This window comes from Nesoenas mayeri, assembly GCF_963082525.1.
Source record: "Nesoenas mayeri genome assembly, chromosome: Z".
NCBI classification, from domain to species: domain Eukaryota; kingdom Metazoa; phylum Chordata; class Aves; order Columbiformes; family Columbidae; genus Nesoenas; species Nesoenas mayeri.
The window spans coordinates 41,346,527-41,364,500 of record NC_137542.1 but is presented as its reverse complement, the minus strand read 5'-3'; the positions used below and the strand labels follow the sequence as shown (position 1 = coordinate 41,364,500).

At 39.5% G+C, this 17,974-nt stretch overlaps 1 protein-coding gene across 2 annotated transcripts in view; it reads right to left on the bottom strand.

The window, feature by feature from the left end:
* Positions 1–17,597, bottom strand: part of FER (FER tyrosine kinase) — a 159,806-nt gene extending 142,209 nt beyond the window's left edge. For both annotated transcript variants that reach the window (XM_080363145.1, XM_080363146.1), the window contains exons 1-3: positions 17,562–17,597; positions 6,180–6,252; positions 3,821–4,079 (exon numbers count right to left, since the gene is read on the bottom strand). In XM_080363145.1, the coding sequence (XP_080219271.1) occupies positions 3,821–4,027 (207 nt within the window). In that variant the 5' untranslated portion in view covers positions 4,028–4,079; positions 6,180–6,252; positions 17,562–17,597. The remainder of the gene's footprint in view (positions 1–3,820; positions 4,080–6,179; positions 6,253–17,561) is intronic.
* Between the last annotated feature and the right edge of the window lie 377 nt (positions 17,598–17,974).

The window sequence follows — 17,974 nt, the reverse complement described above, 5'->3', positions numbered from 1 at the left end:
CATCCCCAACACCCCAACAAGTATATTTCTCTGCCCTTTTTTCTTCTGTTTCCCAGCCACAGCCACTCTGCTCAAGCTGACTTCTCTGTCCTTGTTGAAATAACTCCCAGTTATATGCATTTGAGTGCTTGCTGTTTAAGAGGATACTATTTGTTAGCTGCTACACACAACTGACAGCATCAGAGTCAGGCCAACAGTATCAAAGGATAAGGTGCTAACAGGTTAAGAGACACAAGCAGTTTATCATCCATCATAGTAACCCAATGTCCTTGTGTACCTTACTTCAATAACTTCCTTGGCCATTCTGCCAGTCAGTTTCCAGGATTGCTTAATGTGCTGTGTGTGGCTTAGAATTTTGATTAAGAACTATAAGGTGAGCAGAGAGATTGCAACGCAACACAGATACAAACATTAAATTAAAGTTCAGTTCAAATAAAAGCATTTGTTACCCTAAAGACCCCTGTCACACTTTGTTGATGGAAACAGTATTGATAACAGTATTGATAACTCCTTGATCTCAAATGCTATGCTATATGTAAAATTTCAGAATGACTACATGCCGTATAATTATCAGGTTTTGAAGGCAGCTATTATGCTAGTTTTGCTAGCATTTATCTTACTCTTACTGAAGACAGAAATCCACCTTAGATCATAAAAACTTAGAAAATTAATTTGTTTGGTCCTTTGGGGTTTCCTTACATCTCATATGTAAATATAGATACATATTAATATATCTCCACATGACAATGCTACAATGCAAACTGGATTCTAGAGAAGGAAACAAATGACAGTTAATTCGTCTATATATTAAACCATGTTTAATATTTCCTTTAGCATGTAAACATCCTACAGACTGGCATAGAGGATCTCAGACTGCTTGAAGTGTGGTGTTGTAAGAGGTCATGGCCTAAAGTTTTGCAGCTATAGCTGAAAACTATTTCATCTCTCCATTACAAATATTACAAAGCTGCATAGGATAAAAACATCATTAAACATCCGTCTGAGACCAGTGGGTCTTGTGGTTATAGAAGAATTCATTAAGAGCACACTTAGAGCTGAAAATGTAGTCAGAGTTCTTAATTTTCTTTACAGCTGATTTATGACTGATGAGACAAGTACTGTTTGAATAAACCCTGAAATTCACAACAGAAGTATTTTTCAACAGGTATTCCAAAGAAATACTTAGCTTACAATTCACCAAATGAACCTGAATAAGTCAGAAACACAATGAAAAATTCCCTTTCCATTTAAAAAAAATCATTTGCACATTTTCCTGTTCTTTACATCCCTCTTTCCATACTGAGAAAACACTGGTTAAAGAGGATTTCTGTGTTTTGTATGATTATATTTCATTATTTTAAAATTTGAAAAGCTACAGTGAAAAGCTATACTTGAGGAAAGGCTTCAAATATTGAGATTTATATGGAACACAAAAGCAGCTGGGTGGGGATTGCAGAGAAGGCAAAACATTTCTTTTCACAGAAAATGATCACAATCCATCAAAAGCAATAAAATATAATATTGTTTGGTTTAATAGTATTTTTTAGAAATATACGTACACAAAAGAGCTGTTGGAAGCACTTAAAAATACTGCTTTTCTAGCATTAGCAGCTGCTGCCACTACACCTTCCAGCAAGTTTGCTTCCTCTGCATACAAAAAAATAGGACAGACTTTCCCAAACACTGTTTCTCTCAAAGGGCTCACTCTTGCTGTACACTTAAAAGATTAGACAGCTTGGTATTTGGTTTTGATGATAAGCAATACCAAAAATTTAATATACAGGTATTTTAAGTCTTGAGAGGTGTGAGATACTAGATTTATGTCCCATAATATTTGTGTCATAGTTTGATTGTGTACAATGTCAGGGTGGAAAAGTATCATGAAAGAATAAACTAGAATGAGATGAGTAAATTAATCAATAATTCAGACATTTTAACTGCTAAAACCAATAAGAAACATGCCACTACACAACTGTAAAATCCAAGGTGACAGTGAAATTTCAAGGCAAGCCCATACAAAAGATCTGTCAGTAGCATATGGATATTTTTGCTGTTATACAAAGATGCAGAGATCAAGGATGGGGCTTGAGAGAAAAATGGCACATCCTTATGAGGGGGAAAAAAAAAAAAAAAAAAAGAAAAAGAACAAAAATAATTGTGAAAGAAAGAACATCTTGAGTGCCTATATCCAAAACGAGATTTCAAACTGTGAGATACATGCCCTTCTACAACCCGAAAAGGACATGGCTTAAGTCAGATCATCAGCTTTTTAAAATTTGTTTGCACACAGGAAGTGTCCATGTCAGCGACATGAACCGTCCTAGACTGAATTAGCTACATGAAGGAAAAAGATTGCTTACACTTTAAAAGACTAAATATTCTAATGTCTATGCTCCTTTGCTGTTCTAGCCCTAATCCACTCTGTTTCATTGCCTAAAATAATTGTAATACAATTTAGCTAGCATATAAGAGCTGTTCCAGAGGCCCAGCAATAGCGAGAATTACTAGTCATAGCACCAATAATTCTATACAAAACTTTAGGATCCAACAATAGAAAGCTTGAAGAAGAATACCTGACTTCTGCCAATCTCAGTTTAATGCCGATGTTTTAACATTTATTTAGCAAACTCATTACAACTGAAATAGCAAGCTCTATAACAAACTGTGTTCAAGAAATGTAAGCAGGTGAAAAGCATTTCAAATACACCACAAAAACACATAGATAGAGGAAGGAAAAAAAAAAAAAGATTGTATGTCAATTTACAAGAGAAGAATTATTTTGGGGGACGGAAGCAACAACCAAATTTGTTACAGATAAACACTGTATGGTGCTACTTTTGGGACACCTGAAGCAGGCAGCTATAGCAGTGCAGCTTTCAAGCCACACACACCCTCCACATACTTTAATCCAGCATAAATCTAGACTGCTGCAAAAGGAACAGTCATATTCCTTAAAGCTATGCCACAGCTAGTATTCAAGCAGCCACCCCATAAGCCCACTACATAAAAACAAACTTGTCCAAAATTTAACTTGACCCAAAAAGGGTGTTTTCATGCAGGGAGGGGAACAGGATCCATGCCAGACTGAAAGGACTGTGTAACTACTGCAACAGCAGAAGTGCAAAAAAATTGAATAAACCGTTAAAACAGAACAGTTTTCTCTAGTCAGGAAGGAATCCAAGTCAGGAGTGAAGCTTACAAACAGGTGAAATAGGGAAGTTTGCTTCATCTGGACCTTTACTGGACTTGCTCTAAATCTGAAAACCAATGATGTGGGGGAAGGACAGCTTTGCCTTCAAGAAAAGCCAACACAGTTATTTTAAATGGATACAAAATGACTTCACAATTATGAGAAACATCCTGAATTAATGTTTTGTTTTCACAACGCATGCTGCAGTGTGAATAACAGCTGGAATGCCAGGCTTTGCCTCAGTTTCCTGGCATTTTTCTATTTCTGTCACAAATTCTATACAACATAAACAACAGTTCCTATTTTACTGTCTTAAAAGAAAAGCTTACTACAGCATACTCTACTTTCAAAACACTAAACAAAGTAGCAGGTTCAACCCAAGAACCTAAACCAATGAATATCAGAATTTAGGACTGATTCTAGTTCAGCTATTTTTTCCACAGCAACACTGGAGCTCAACTTCTGCATATTCCACTGAGGAACTAAAAGGAGTCCATTCTAAATACTGTAGCAACATTAACTCTCAATAAGCCGAATGAAGAGGAATCCAACTCAAACTAAAACAAACAAAAATAAATCCAGCACTGTTATTTCCAAAGATATTCCAAATTCAAAATACTTCAGTCTTACCTTCGACACATTGCTGATATAATCCAATTGACAAGTGCTCTCTTTATCTACTTGATTACAAAGGTTCTGTAAAGTGGAGGCATACTCCTTATCACTTTTTACTCGCATTGCCATAAATTTCTTCACTGTTTCCAGCAGTCGTAGTTCCCAGTCTTGCAGTTTTAATAAAGCATCATGAGAATACTTCAGGTCACCTCCAAACCCCATTTTTTAAGGCACTATATACCACACAGGGGAAAACACAGGCTCTTCACCACATCTGAAAGCAGAAAAAGATTATTGAGAGACATATTGAAAGTAAAACTTACTGTGTGACAAAAAGCAACTATTCACAGAATCACAGAATGTTAGGGATTGGAAGAGACCTCAAAAAATCATCTAGTCCAATCCCCCTGCCAGAGCAGGAACGCCTAGATGAGGCTACACAGGAATGTGTCCAGGCAGGTCTTGAATGCCTCCAGAGTAGGAGACTCCACAACCTCCCTGGACAGCCTGTTCTAGTGTTCTGTCACCCTCACTGAGAAGAAATTTCTTCTCAGATTTAAGTGGAACCTCTTATATTCCAGTTTGAACCCATTACCCCTTGTCCTACTGTTGGTTGTGACTGAGAAGAGCCTGGCTTCCTCCTCGTGACACTCACCCTTTATATATTTGTAAACATCAATAAGGTCACCCGTCAGTCTCCTCCAAACTAAAGAGACACAGCTCCCTCAGCCTTTCCTCATAAGCGAGATGCTCCACTCCCTTCATCATCTTTGTTGCCCTGCGCTGGACTTTCTCCAGCAGTTCCCTGTCCTTCTTGAACTGAGGGGCCCAGAACTGGACACTATATTCCAGATGCGGTCTCACCAGGGCAGAGTAGAGGGGAAGGAGAACCTCTCTCGGCCTACTAACCACCCCCCTTCTAATATACCCCAGGATGCCATTGGCCTTCCTGGCCACAAGGGCACAGTGCTGGCTCATGACCATAGTTAGTTCATGCCTAAATCCTGAACTAACCATAAGACAAAACACATACATATACCTCCTCAAAATCAACAGAAATGAGGGTGAGAGCACTGCTTCAAACACCTGTCTATGACTGGAAGAGATCTCAGGCTCAGAACTGTCCTCCAGTTTCGATCTGCAAAATGTACCTAACTTACAGTAGAGTTATGAAGGAACATATACGAGCATGTAAGACAGATACTAAAAATCAATCCACACATTTATTCAAGTAAGTATAGCTGACAGTATCATCAGGTTATAAATGACAACTACACTGTTCCACTCCTTGTGACCTGAAAACACTTGTTTCTGGTGTTTACTGTACTAAGAGCACAGAAAAATCCAAATAAAACATCAGCTCTCAGGCACTGCAGCTGTGGAAAATGGTTAACTAGTTAGAAGCTAGTTTGCTCCTAAACACTGTGTTAGCAGGCCATTAAACTTGCAGATTCAGACTCCCAAAAATCAGAAAATATCTCAAACCAGGTACCCATGCAACCATCCATTGCTCCCCTGCAACACACATTAGGCCAGAGTCCTTAAATTTACATGACAGTCCAGTCTTACTGTACCAAATGGACACCATTTGATCAACAGATAAGAAATGCTGCCTCATGAAGTCCTGTAACACAACTGCAGGTCAAAGACACCTGTCTGAGCTAGCTCTAGAACACCTGGATCTGATAAACATGCAGCACATGATGGAAAATCTGAACCCACACATACAAGTAATTTCCAAAGACTTGCATAGATTCTGTAATGTGGGCTGTACCCTCTTTTCTGTGTATACACCAAAAATGTGTTCCTATAGTAATCAGCTTCAAACTAGGTAAGATAAACTTACATAAACTGCAATTATAGCCCTGTACTGCAGTGCAGACACAGTCTGTGTACTCCTTATTCGTTAATTCCTGCACACCAGGAAAGTCTTAGCTCTTTCAAACACAGAAGTACCAATTTCTTCATAGCCTTTAAACTGTCGCTTAAATTAGCAGTGTTAACAGTCCACGAGGCGAAGCAGGACTAATAATCTTCTTTTACACAAAGAACTGGGACACATAAACTAATGTCAACATTGTACCAGCTAATACTGGTATGTACAAGGCTTAAAGACAGACTTTTCAGAGTGCCTAGCACTTTAGCATTTTAAGTACTCAAGAAAAAAAAGGAGTTATTGGCTTCAGTTACCACATAAAATTTCAGAAGACTGTGCAAACTGGAACCTAGAGTGATCTCTAGGGCAGCCTGACTCCCAGGACCATTCCTCTCTTTCTGCTTTACCTACCATTTGTTTACACTAACCATATACTCAGAATATTTTCTATACATATATCTGATGTGAAATGTGTCAAATATGAACCAGCTCCCATACCTTAAATAATTTTCCTCAAGAAATGATCTTCTGGTTTTCACTTTCTGAAACACACACTTATTTTCTGGGAACTCTGTGAAAGAAAACAGATTGAACAACTTTTTAAATTATTTCAGCATTTTCAAATACATCACAAAAGTTCAACTTAGGTAAATTGCTTTGCTTTTTCAGATTATTACCAGAAGACAGATTTTTTTTATTACTGGAAAGAGACAAAAGTTCAAGAAAACCAAAACAAGACTTTTCAAGTGACTGTAAGTAGTAGTATGCTGTCACTTCATATACACAATTTTGAGGGAAGAAATAATTTTGTCTCAACACATACAACAAATGTAACCAAAGATTACTTTTAAGTTATTGGAATTTCTTATGACACAGTGTATTGTAGTCAGAAAACTAGATCATTTCATGTATTTCTGAACTTTGCCCTTGAAAAAAACAATAAGAAAAATGAAAGCATGGAAGACCAAAAGCCGGTATAAGAAAGACAAATTCAGTAGTGGTATTTTCACTAGACTGTAAGAAAACAAGTGGCAACATAAGAAAGAGACCAATCAAGGCACAGAAGTGTCCTATATGGCTCTAATTACTCCAATAACTAGAATAGTAAGAGGTCAGAAAGTTAAGATAACTGCAGCACTAAAATTCCAAGTTGGCAACTCAGGACTGCCATCGAAGTGAAGCAAGCTGCAACAGAAGCCTGTATCTTTGAGGTTTTGTATTAAGAAAAAAACATATAAAACATAAAAAAATAGTAAGAAACAGGCTTACAAGTGAAATGTATAAGCTACATCTGGACCAATACTAAGTGCTCACTCTCAATCTCATGCCAGAATGTGTCATCTACATTTAAAACTTTACATGGGACACTCAATATTGGTTTAGCAATGCTCTTGTAAGAAAAGACACGTTAAGCAAAACTGAAAGACACTGTGTAAGGGTAAAGAAAAAAGAACTATTTTGCAGATCTCCATTATTTAAAACAAACCACTAATCATGGACAAATTTGTAAAATCTTATGAAGGCAGAGTTTCAGTTCATATTCAAGCAGACATTATTAAGTATTTCTTTCTGGTTACTTAGTGACATTCTAGAAACAAAGTGTTGCCTAATATAAATACAAAGCTTCAATTCTCCATTACCAAAAATAGAAAAGACTGTACGTGATGCTTACATTCAGTCACTGCAAAGAAAGAGCAGCTATGCAAGCAGACAAGAAAGGAGAAAAAAATGCATCATTAATAACAGATTAAAAAAAATACTTGTTGCAAAATTGGAAAGTCTTCACCAGCAAAAAAATTACAAGTAAGAGCAAAACATTACAGTAAATTTGGCTCCAGTCTTCCCATCACAAATACAAACCAGCTGGAAACACCACAATATCACTGGACAGGAATATTATTTTTAACTCCTTTCCTGGTTCAAATGGGACTTGTGAAAGTAAAACATATGCCACCATCAGCACCTGGGCACATTCAGATTTCAAGCAGATGTTAAAGAACTGCACATGGTAAAACAAACCCTTTCCTAAAATTCCATTTATTACTTTAAAAAACAGATAGGAGCCACTCAAACACAAGCAAGCAGCATCTTCTGGTCTCTGCACACAGAAAAAACACACCTTTTTTAAAGAACTACTCTATCACATATGTTAGAATGGAGAATTTTGTCAATATAAAAATAAAATGCAAACCTAAATTTTCTTCAGAATTCCAAATACTATTGACTTTTTATCTATGTTAATATTTTCATCTGCATACAGGTCATCAGTAGAATTTAAAACTGGTAAAACAAGTACTGGTCTAATAGGTAGGCCTATATCTAGGTAGTACACGGAAGTATAATGAAAACTTGCCAGTCAACTACACAGCCATCTGCAAGAGAGCAATAAAATCTGACAAAATTCCTGTTACTATTTCTGAGTTCAAATGTAGTAGAATCTGATAGTTACAGACAGCTTGCTACCTCAATGCAATAAGTCACTAGATAATGAAGAAATAAAAGATAGTACTAAAAGAAGATAAGGGCAAAGCAGAAAACCTAGATGATCTGTTGTTTTCTGAAATTATTGCCAAGACAGTCAAATCCAACCCCACACCAGATCCTCTTTAGACTGGTGATATATAACGCATTCTCTTAAAATTAAGCACCAGGCGAGCATTAAAAAATATCACATTAACAGTAAGAATTCACCAGAGCCAGGCACTATTCAGCTGAAGTGTTAAAGCATCTAATATGAAATTGTCAAACTATTAATTCTGCAAAAACCTAGGCTTAAGGTGACCTAAGTAAAGAGGAATATAGAGTGGAAAATACATAATCTTTTTCCAGAGCTTGACAAGGCAATCAAGAGAAGCACAAGACAGTCTGACTTCCATATTGTGTAAGGATAAAACTATGCTGAAGAATTTGTAGACTGGAATAATAAGGAAAAAAACAAAACAAAACAAAACACTGCTTTTATAGAGGAAAGTCATGCTTCTCAATTTGAAGAGTTCTTTGAAGGTATTAAGGATCCTGTGTGTAAAGGTGTTGGAAGTGACAATGAAAAGAAGACTTCTAAAAAGTTCCTGCTGATGCCTCTCATAGGAAGCTGTTACAGCAGTGAAGACATGGCAGGGTAAGATTTAAGAAGCAAAGATCCACAGAGGAGAGAGTCAGAAGCCTCACTTGCATATCTGTCATTTCATGTATCATCTGTGCTTGTTTGCAAATTATACAAAACTATTATGAGCAATTAAAACTAACATGTCATTAAAAATTTGCAGTAGAACCCCAGAATATTGAGCAAGAAGAATATAAAACAGTAGATGAAGTCACATGTCAGTAAATGCAGTATAACACACTGGGAGAGAGAACTCTACATTATATAACACCACTACCAGAAAAATGTCCGGTAGTCACTGAACATACATCTCCAAAAATATTTTTTCAGTGCTTTGAAGTGCTCAGGTTAGGAAACATACAGAATGTCAGACTTTTTTTAATGAAGGGAAGAGAGAATATAACATATTCTTTCTCTGCTGATATATCCATGGTGTTCCTATACCTTCAAATTATTCTATCTCATGAAGAACATAAAGGACTAAAAAGATATAGGTAATTTCTATCAGAATATGGAGCAGTTTCTGCACAAAGAAAGTAAAAAGACTTTTTTAGCTCACAAAACAGATAAGTATGATGGGGTGCCAGATCAAAGTACAAAAAAAAATAAATCACGATAGCACAAAGTGACATGGCATGTCAGACAGCTGAAGTGTTTCCCAGAAGAACATGGAAATACCAAATGCAATTTTTAGAAGTTGTTCTTAAGGACTTCTTCGCCTAATAAATAATTAAATGACAGAATTCAATGCCTAAAGATACTTTTGAGACCAAGAAACAAACAGGTTCAAAAATTATTATAAAAACTCATGAAAAAACCATATCAGTTGAACAGCAGAACTTTCATCTCAAGATGTCTCTAAACTGCAAAAACAGAGCAGGAACTATTATTCTATGTTTGTGCCAACAGCTCCTTATCTGCCAGTAGCAAGTACTGAGTTAGAAGAACCTGATCGCATACAAACATACTCGCACAGTGCACTCTCGCTCTCTGACCCCTGCAGCTGTATGAAGACCACAGTTTCACCTAACAGCTCTTGCAGCTGTGATCTTATTAAAAACATAAGCAAAAAAGAAGCAGTGTGCTCCATCAAAGACTAGGATTTACCCTTGTCAGTAGTATTAAAAAAAAAAAAAAAAAAAACAAAAACAAACAGAAAACAACTCTTAGACCCTTTGCCTAGAATTACAAGACACACTTCCTGCTTTGGATGTATAGAGATTTCATTTACCTGTTGGAATTCTTTTCACACGTGCAAATGGTAGCAATAGACATGATGGAAGTAAGCCACTAACAATCTTGTAGGTGTAAGGCTTGTAATATAAAGACATGGTCTAATTCTTTCCCCCTCCACCAAAGAACCACATTATACGCACCTATAGCAAAAAGATTTTTGTCAAGACTTGTTTTTCTCAGGCTCTCTGATCCAGTATTCCCCTGCCCTCAGTACGAGGAAAAAGTTTCTCCACGACCAAATCTTACCTTCCTCACCCCATCACTGAGTAACAGAGAGACTAGGCAGTTCTTTGAAACCTGAATATCCTATTTTTTTACTAAGAAATCCTAATTCTTTCAATCTTCCATTTTAAATATATTTCTAGACCACTTCTTTCCTCTGAACACCCTCCAATTGGTACCCATCTCAAAGAGTTCAGAGCACAAAACAGTGGGGTGCTGTAGGACTCACCAACTTTGAGAAGAACAAAGATATTGCTTCAAATTACTTTTGCTCCTGCCCAAGTGCTTTAACCTCTTCTCAACAGTATGATGCTGTGTCTTTCAGTAGTTTGTGATCCATAAACGCCAGTTGCTTTTCCATGGCACTGCACCTTACTCTGTTTCTTTGCCCATTGTGCAATCACACAGTCCAGTGTACAGTCAGTACATCGCTTTCATGCTCACTGACACCCTGCTTTGTTCCAGATGACATCTCCCAGCTGCCAAGATTATTCTAAATAGTCATCTCATTTTCTACCACACCTGCAGTTGTTCCTCGCTCCCCTTGGCCTGAAAACTTCCTTCGCATGCCTTTTATTTTATCATCTCAGGCCTCCTGTGAAAAATGTGCAACAGGAAGAGCTGCCATTTGCTACTGAACCATGCACTAAGTGCTCTTCATATGTTTCCAGAAGCACTGTATTACCTCTTGAGATTTAAGGACAGCCACAGAAAACCAGAAACCCACAGGATGTGAAATACTCTTAAAAGTCTAGAGGCAGTTTAATTTTATCCCATGGCCCAACATCAGCCAGAATTTCTTGCTGCAGCCAAAACAATTAGATATAAAACCTGCCATTAGTATATAATACATGACAATACTGGTCTCCTCAGGAGAAACATAATCTAGTCCTAAGTATTTATTGCTCTTTGAAAAGAAATTCAAAGAGCAATCAGGGTGTTGCTTCTTCTTTCCCCCTTCATTAAACTAATTATATCCATATGGTTTATTAAACCCTCTACTTAGTTAACTCATTGTTCATTCAGTCTTCTTGAGGTCACTTATCTCCTTGGCACCACTCTGTCACATTTAATGCAGTTTAATTGCACAGTATTCCATAAAGAACAGCAGACCATGAGAAACACAAGCCCATAGAGAGCCCTGCCTGTTCCCAACAGCTGATATTCCAGACTATTGCACTGCAGGAAATATAACATACTGTGTGGTTCAGTGAAAGGTGTTGCGTCAAGTTGCTGTTCCTGAGCTGAATGACTTTTCCTTTGCATGCTGTGTATCCTAAAAGATACTCAGTGCGATAACTCTCTCTGTTAAATGGGATACAGTTACTCTTACTATGAAGGTAGAGTCACCAGAAAGACAACTGAACCATGCATTTGCGCCTTCTTAAATGCTTGAAGTGCATAACAAATTTTAATACATACCTTTTACAAATATTCACCAGGCCTAACTTTTCAAGATACATGAAGAAACCTATCCTATCTTTTTATATCCAGTCACTTTTGTTTGGGTAACATCAGCCTTCCCAGTCATAAACAACACTCCTCCTTCACAGGTATTAGTATCATTTGAAAATGTATAAATTAATCAGGCTTTAATTAATCAATGTTATAACATTAAAAGTTGTGCATGTTTAGCCTCCCAGGTCTCTGGAAAAATGGTCCTGAAGTGCACATGAGCAAAAAAAAATGTATGCTTGAACTCTTCCCATGGAAATCTATTTGCATACATAAGATTCAGCCTAACTGATCTTTATTGCAACAGATTTCTTTTACCCCCGTCTTTCATTCTGTATATCAAAAGTATTCTTTCCAGGAATGATACCAAACAGTTCATTTCTTATTTACAGGGCAAATGTTCTTCAAGACATAGCATGATTCATGGATATTACTCAGAAGAAAAAAAAAAAAAAAAAGTATGGTAATAATGTTTGTATTGCAGGCAAGGGTTACGCAGGTCCCTCAGAATTCTTGCCTTACTGCACTCTGAGACAGTTGAAGAGAATTTGGCCGCATCTTTAAACCTGAAATCCCAACTTAATCTGCAAAATTCTGTAGAGGGGCACAAACCATCCTGTTTTAACAGTCAAATGTTAACAACCATCTGCTTAATCACTGCTTTGAAAATGGCAGCTCCCACCCACTGAAATCAGACTTACCACATCCACACTGCAAATCCCTGCATCTCCACTAGGCTCCTCAAGCCTGGCTGGTTTTACTTCGGTGGTGAAACACTAGAGCACAAGACATCACCGTGTCACAGCCCACCAGAATTATGTTTTCACAGCATGATACGCTGGGTATGCAACACATGCTTTGTGGTATCATGAAGCCTCAGGTTTAAGGACACAAGGCATACAGGGCTAGGATACCTCTGGAAGACTGTTCTGCATAAGACACAAATCTGCTGTGGTGTGCATTGGTATTGTGGCTGGAGCAGAGCTTGAAGAAAACAACCCTGTCAGCTGTGGGCAGGTTCCCTTTCAGAAGTACCAGCTGGCTTCAGAAAAGCAGAGTTAGAAAGCATGCAGCATGTGAAACTAAGAGGCCATGGAAGAAGACAAGAAGTAAATCAAACTGAGATTTTGACCTCAATAAGGATGTGTGCAATTACCTCCCCACACAAAATAGAATCACTTAGATAAATTACATGATCTAGATGCCAGCTAAATTTGTTAAAATCTGGTAGTTTAAGATTACTTAACACATTTGCTGATGAGAGATTTCCCACTCCAATTTCAACATTCACCTAATCCAAAAGGCAGAACTGCATATTGTTACAGACCTTTTAACCCTCTATAATACTTTGCTTTTTGGCTGTGCACTTCAACTGCTAACACTTTTCTGTATTTGATGAATCAAGCATTTCCTTTTATCTGGTGAACTTCCTTTATCACATCTGCTGAACGGGTAAACAACTATATTATGAAAATTACAGAAAATATATTCTCCTTGGGAGAAAACATACCATTCACAGTATCAACATCCAACAAATATACTCACACCAACAATAAACAAATGTGTGGTTTTCTGATTCCATGCTTTGTATGTTTTAATCACTAAAAAGGTGCTCCAAAATTTTGCTGAAGGGATAGTATAATTGTTTTAAAATATCCTTATTTACAGTGTTAAAGCTGTCGCATTTTTTAAATTTAGCCACTTCACTTAATTGCACCCCTTATTTGCGGGTTATCTCAACACTTACTTGGGATACAAATGCTGTGGGGTACTATTTTACATTCATGAACATTTTAAATCAGAAGCCACAACTATGAAGTCACATGCTATCTGAAAGAAAACAAAAACGTTAAAGAAAGCACAATCCACAAAATCTGTATTTTAACAGACATGGTGGCAGTATAATATACTAAACAGATTCTAACAAACTTCTTCAATTTAATAGCAGATAGGACAAGCTTTAGGTATTAAAAGGTTAAAAAGACCCTACTCTTATTTGTTTATAAGTCCACCAAGGGTGAATTTTGTGATTTACCAGCCCACTGGCTAACATCCTCCAACAGCTGAGTCATTATTAATATGTTATTTGTTTGAACATTACAGCACTAAATATTCAATAAAATTATTCCTGCCTTTATTAAATAACCATTAAATCAATGCCCTTTCTCACTCCAATCTGCTTTGTACTGAGAAAAACAACTTATTACTGCCATTCTCAGTTCAAACAGCAAACATCATAAATGTGATGATGAACCATATAAGTTACAATACACTGTCAATGTATGGAATAAAATTTTTCCAATTTTTCTAAAGCAAAAAAGTTAGGCACAGAGCTGGAGAAAGCAGCAAACCTGGTAAATCAAGTACTAAAGTTAAGAGATTCACAAATTGAGGATGAAAACCTAAATGCCACCCTCTTTGGAATATGCATTATGTTATCATGTAAATACTTCCACGGTGCTTTTCTCCATAAATGCCTGACTCATTTATTACAGAGGACAGAGTGCTCTAGGGATGATTCAGCATTCTGTCGGAGGGGCTCATCTCCACGACTCTATCACACTCATTGCTGTAATTGTATGTCTCCCGGTTTCTAAACAGGCAATTTCAGGGAAGGAAGGGCTCATGATTAATGCACTTTAACACTATTCTGGATTCTATTTCTGCTCCTGGCAAAGAGTGCTTACATAATATGCAACAACTCATAAACTTTTCACGGGTTGCCCCTACTTAAAACGTAATTGATTTTTCATTAGGTCTTAATTATGGCAATTTATTTTGATGCTTAAGCTTAATTTCTTAATGTCTCAGCTCCTTATGTTAAAATAATAGCTTCCAAAACCATAATATGAAAAAGAAGGCGGTGAGATCAAATGATGACAATTACAAGAGAGCTTGCAAAAGCACTGACTTGAGATCCAGATCTGAATACCATATAGCAAACTTCCTTATACATGATAAGCTATTAAGTAGTTATTCATTAAGTTTTTTCATTACTAGCACTTAACAAGACAGGGTTCCAAATAGACTACAGTATTGTGCAACCAATATTGTAAACTATACATAAAGGATAGATTAAGAGTATACTTAAAATGCTTTTATTTCGCCCTTAACAGTTGAAAGGTTCATGTGATCACTTCAATTGAGAGCTACATCACAGAAATGTCTCACAGTACACAAGTACTGCTATTACTCCATGTCACCCCACCAAGAACATAAACACAAGATTTGGCCCAAGTAGTAACTCTCCCCTCAGCAGAAGAGTAATCACATCAGAAAGCAAATGTTATACAGCAGAACCATGCTGCATATTTACATGCACAGTATTAAACCCTTTACTTCCCTATTAAAATGGGGAATACTCAACAATTCCAAGACTGCCTTTACTGCATAATAAACCTCTCCACTAAGTTTTCAAAATACATTTTTATAAGGCAAATAAATCAACACCATAATTAAGACAGTACTAAGTGGATAGTTTTATCTTAAGATAGGAGCATATATGCAGTTTACTTCCTGCTGGAATTAACTCGGGTTTTCCTCCCTGCTGCTGCTGCAGCTCCTCCCCTCCTCTCTTCCCTCCTCTCCCCTCCCCGCCCCCCAGCAAAAGAATCCCCTTTCCTATTCCTAGACCCACTTCCCACACACTGTAAAAAACTCCTCCCTGAGAAATGATGACCTCATGCTGCTTATCCCATCTCCTCGTACGGAGCAGCTCCGGGCTTGCTGCCAGCTTTCTCCGCCTTCAGGCTGACATGGCAGCAAACCCTCCTTCGCCCCGCGGCTTCCCCGCCGAAAGCACTGAGAAGCAGTAGCAGGGGGGCAGGAAGAGGGGGTGTCCGCACGGACAAAGCGCAGTCGGACAGACGACTGCCCCACAATAGCGTCTACCACAAACTCACTCGGCGTCAGTAAAGCACCTCTCCTCTCCATTGCATAAAGAACCAAACTGAACATTTTTGGTAGGGAAAGGGATCCTACCTTACCTAATGCAGTGCAACCCCACGGAGCTGCTCGCCCATATCAAATCTCTTCATTCCAGTGAAGCAAATGTTACCTCTCCTCCTCTTTTAAAGAAGACATGCCTTATATTCCTCTGTATCACTCTACTTCAAAATCAACCCATCACTTCTTTGGCCTGTCTTTATTTTCAAGTGTCTCCTCGGTGTGATTTCTACATGATGACTTTATAGGCTCACAAGCCAAATATCAACTGAAGAAGAACCTTCCTTTGAAAGATTTGGTTGTGACATGAAGTTACAGTTGTAGGAAAGCAGGAAAGGATCTTGTTGATGGTTAACAGAGCATTTGCTCAGTTAACAAGTAACCTTGTGCAGACAAGGTTTGATCTTCTCCTTCAAAGAAATATCCCCAAAGCTCAGTTCCACGCATGTGTATTTTAAACTTGTAAGAGTACTGACAATTTGCTTCAACACATTAAAAAGGAATTTATAAAAGGAAAGAACGCACATTTGTCTCACCAACAATAATCGTTACGGTAACTCAACATACAATACATCCAAAATTTGCAATTCGCTTTGGCTGTGAGCGGATTAGAAGTAAGAATGTCCCACCTTCTGGAGTCTTCCAAAGACTGGCACATATATGTAGTAAACTGTATCAGTGATCTTTTTATTAGATATTATTTAGTAGGTACAATTACATGAAAATAATACCCAGTAAATTCTTTTGGTCTTAAAGTTTCAGACACTGCCCAGGGTTTTCTTACATGGCAACTTGTTAAAAGCAGCTGTGCTAAAATACAGCAGAGCATCAAAGTAACTTTGTGCACCTTTGTTACAAAGTGGGGAAAAGTTACATGAGCTAATTGGAAAGCACTGCATCTTTCTCAAAAACAAAAGACAAGCTGGCTTCTTTAACAGTATAACCCTAGGTGTTCACATAGGATATGACACAAGGGTGTATGCTCGTGTAAGTTCAAACAAAATAGAAACATACTCCAATGTGAAAAGGACTTTTGATGCACTTTTATGTATGTCGTTCTCAAATACGAAATATGTGACCACTTAAGACCACGGCAGACAAGAGACCCAGAAGGCATTAAAACGCACATGAAAAAAGCCAGGGCAGCAGCATTAAAGGACCTTTCTATGCAAGCTCTAAACAGAATGTGTAAGTTAAGAAAATAGCTGTTATACAGGATTGTCACGAGAGAGTAGGAGGAAGAAAAAAACAACAACAACAACAACAACAACAAGAAAAACAAAACCCAAGACAAAAGGGGCGGTGCATTTATTGGAGCGGGGGGCGCAGATCACAGTTTCAAGTCGTGGCTGGCGCGACCTCCCGTTACTCGCAGCAGCCACAGCCCGGCCACCCGTGGCGCAGGCGAAGTGCAGGAGGGGAACAGACATGCCGGGCGCCGGTGAGGAGAGGCGTCACAGCACCCTCACCGAGTCAGCCCTTCCCCCGCCCCGCCTCCGAGCCCAGACACCGCGAGGCCGGGCCCGCCCCGACCCCTCGCAGGCCCCCGCGCCCCCGGCCCGACGGCAGCCCCGGGGGCGGGGATCCGCGGCCGCCGCGCTGCCTGCCCCGCCGGGGCGGAGCCGCCGCCGGGCGAGAGGCGCCCCTGACGTCTCTCCGCGCCACTGCCGCGTGAAGCGACCGGATGCCGCCGCCGCCCCCTCAAAGGAAAGCAAGAACGGCGCCGGTGCCCGCCCCGCCCCGCTCGCCCGCAGGTAAATCCCCGCGCGGGGCCTACCCGCCCCCTGCACCGGCTGCCGGCGGGGCGGGCGGGCAGAACACGGCAAGGGGTGAAGGCGGCCGCCCCGTGGCCCGGACGCCGCTCCCGGAGCGCGGGCACCAGCAGCGGCGCCACCGCCCCGCGCACGGCACCTTCCTACCTGACAAGCCGAGCCCCTCCGCCACCGCGGGCGTCACGGCCCCGCCAGTGCCACGTGACCGTGACCAGCCAACCAGCGCCAGACTCCCTGCTACCTCTCCGCCAATCCGAGCGCTCCCCGCCTCCTGGTGACGCGCCGCGGCTGGCGACCAATCAGCGAGAGAAGATGCACCACCGCTGCCGCCCCCCGGCTGCGAGGGACGGCGGGATTGGAAGGGGAGCCGTGGCGCTCCTGGGGGGCGGGGTTTCCCCTCCTCGCTCCGCCTCCGGCGCGAAGTGCGTCCGTTTCCCGGCAACGATTTTCCTTAAAACTTCCTGTTTTAAAAGACCTGCCTAGAAACACCTTAGCGTTAGTGGCGAATGGGCACTTAAGACTAGATTCGAGGTTAAATAACTGGTAAGGAATATTTACAT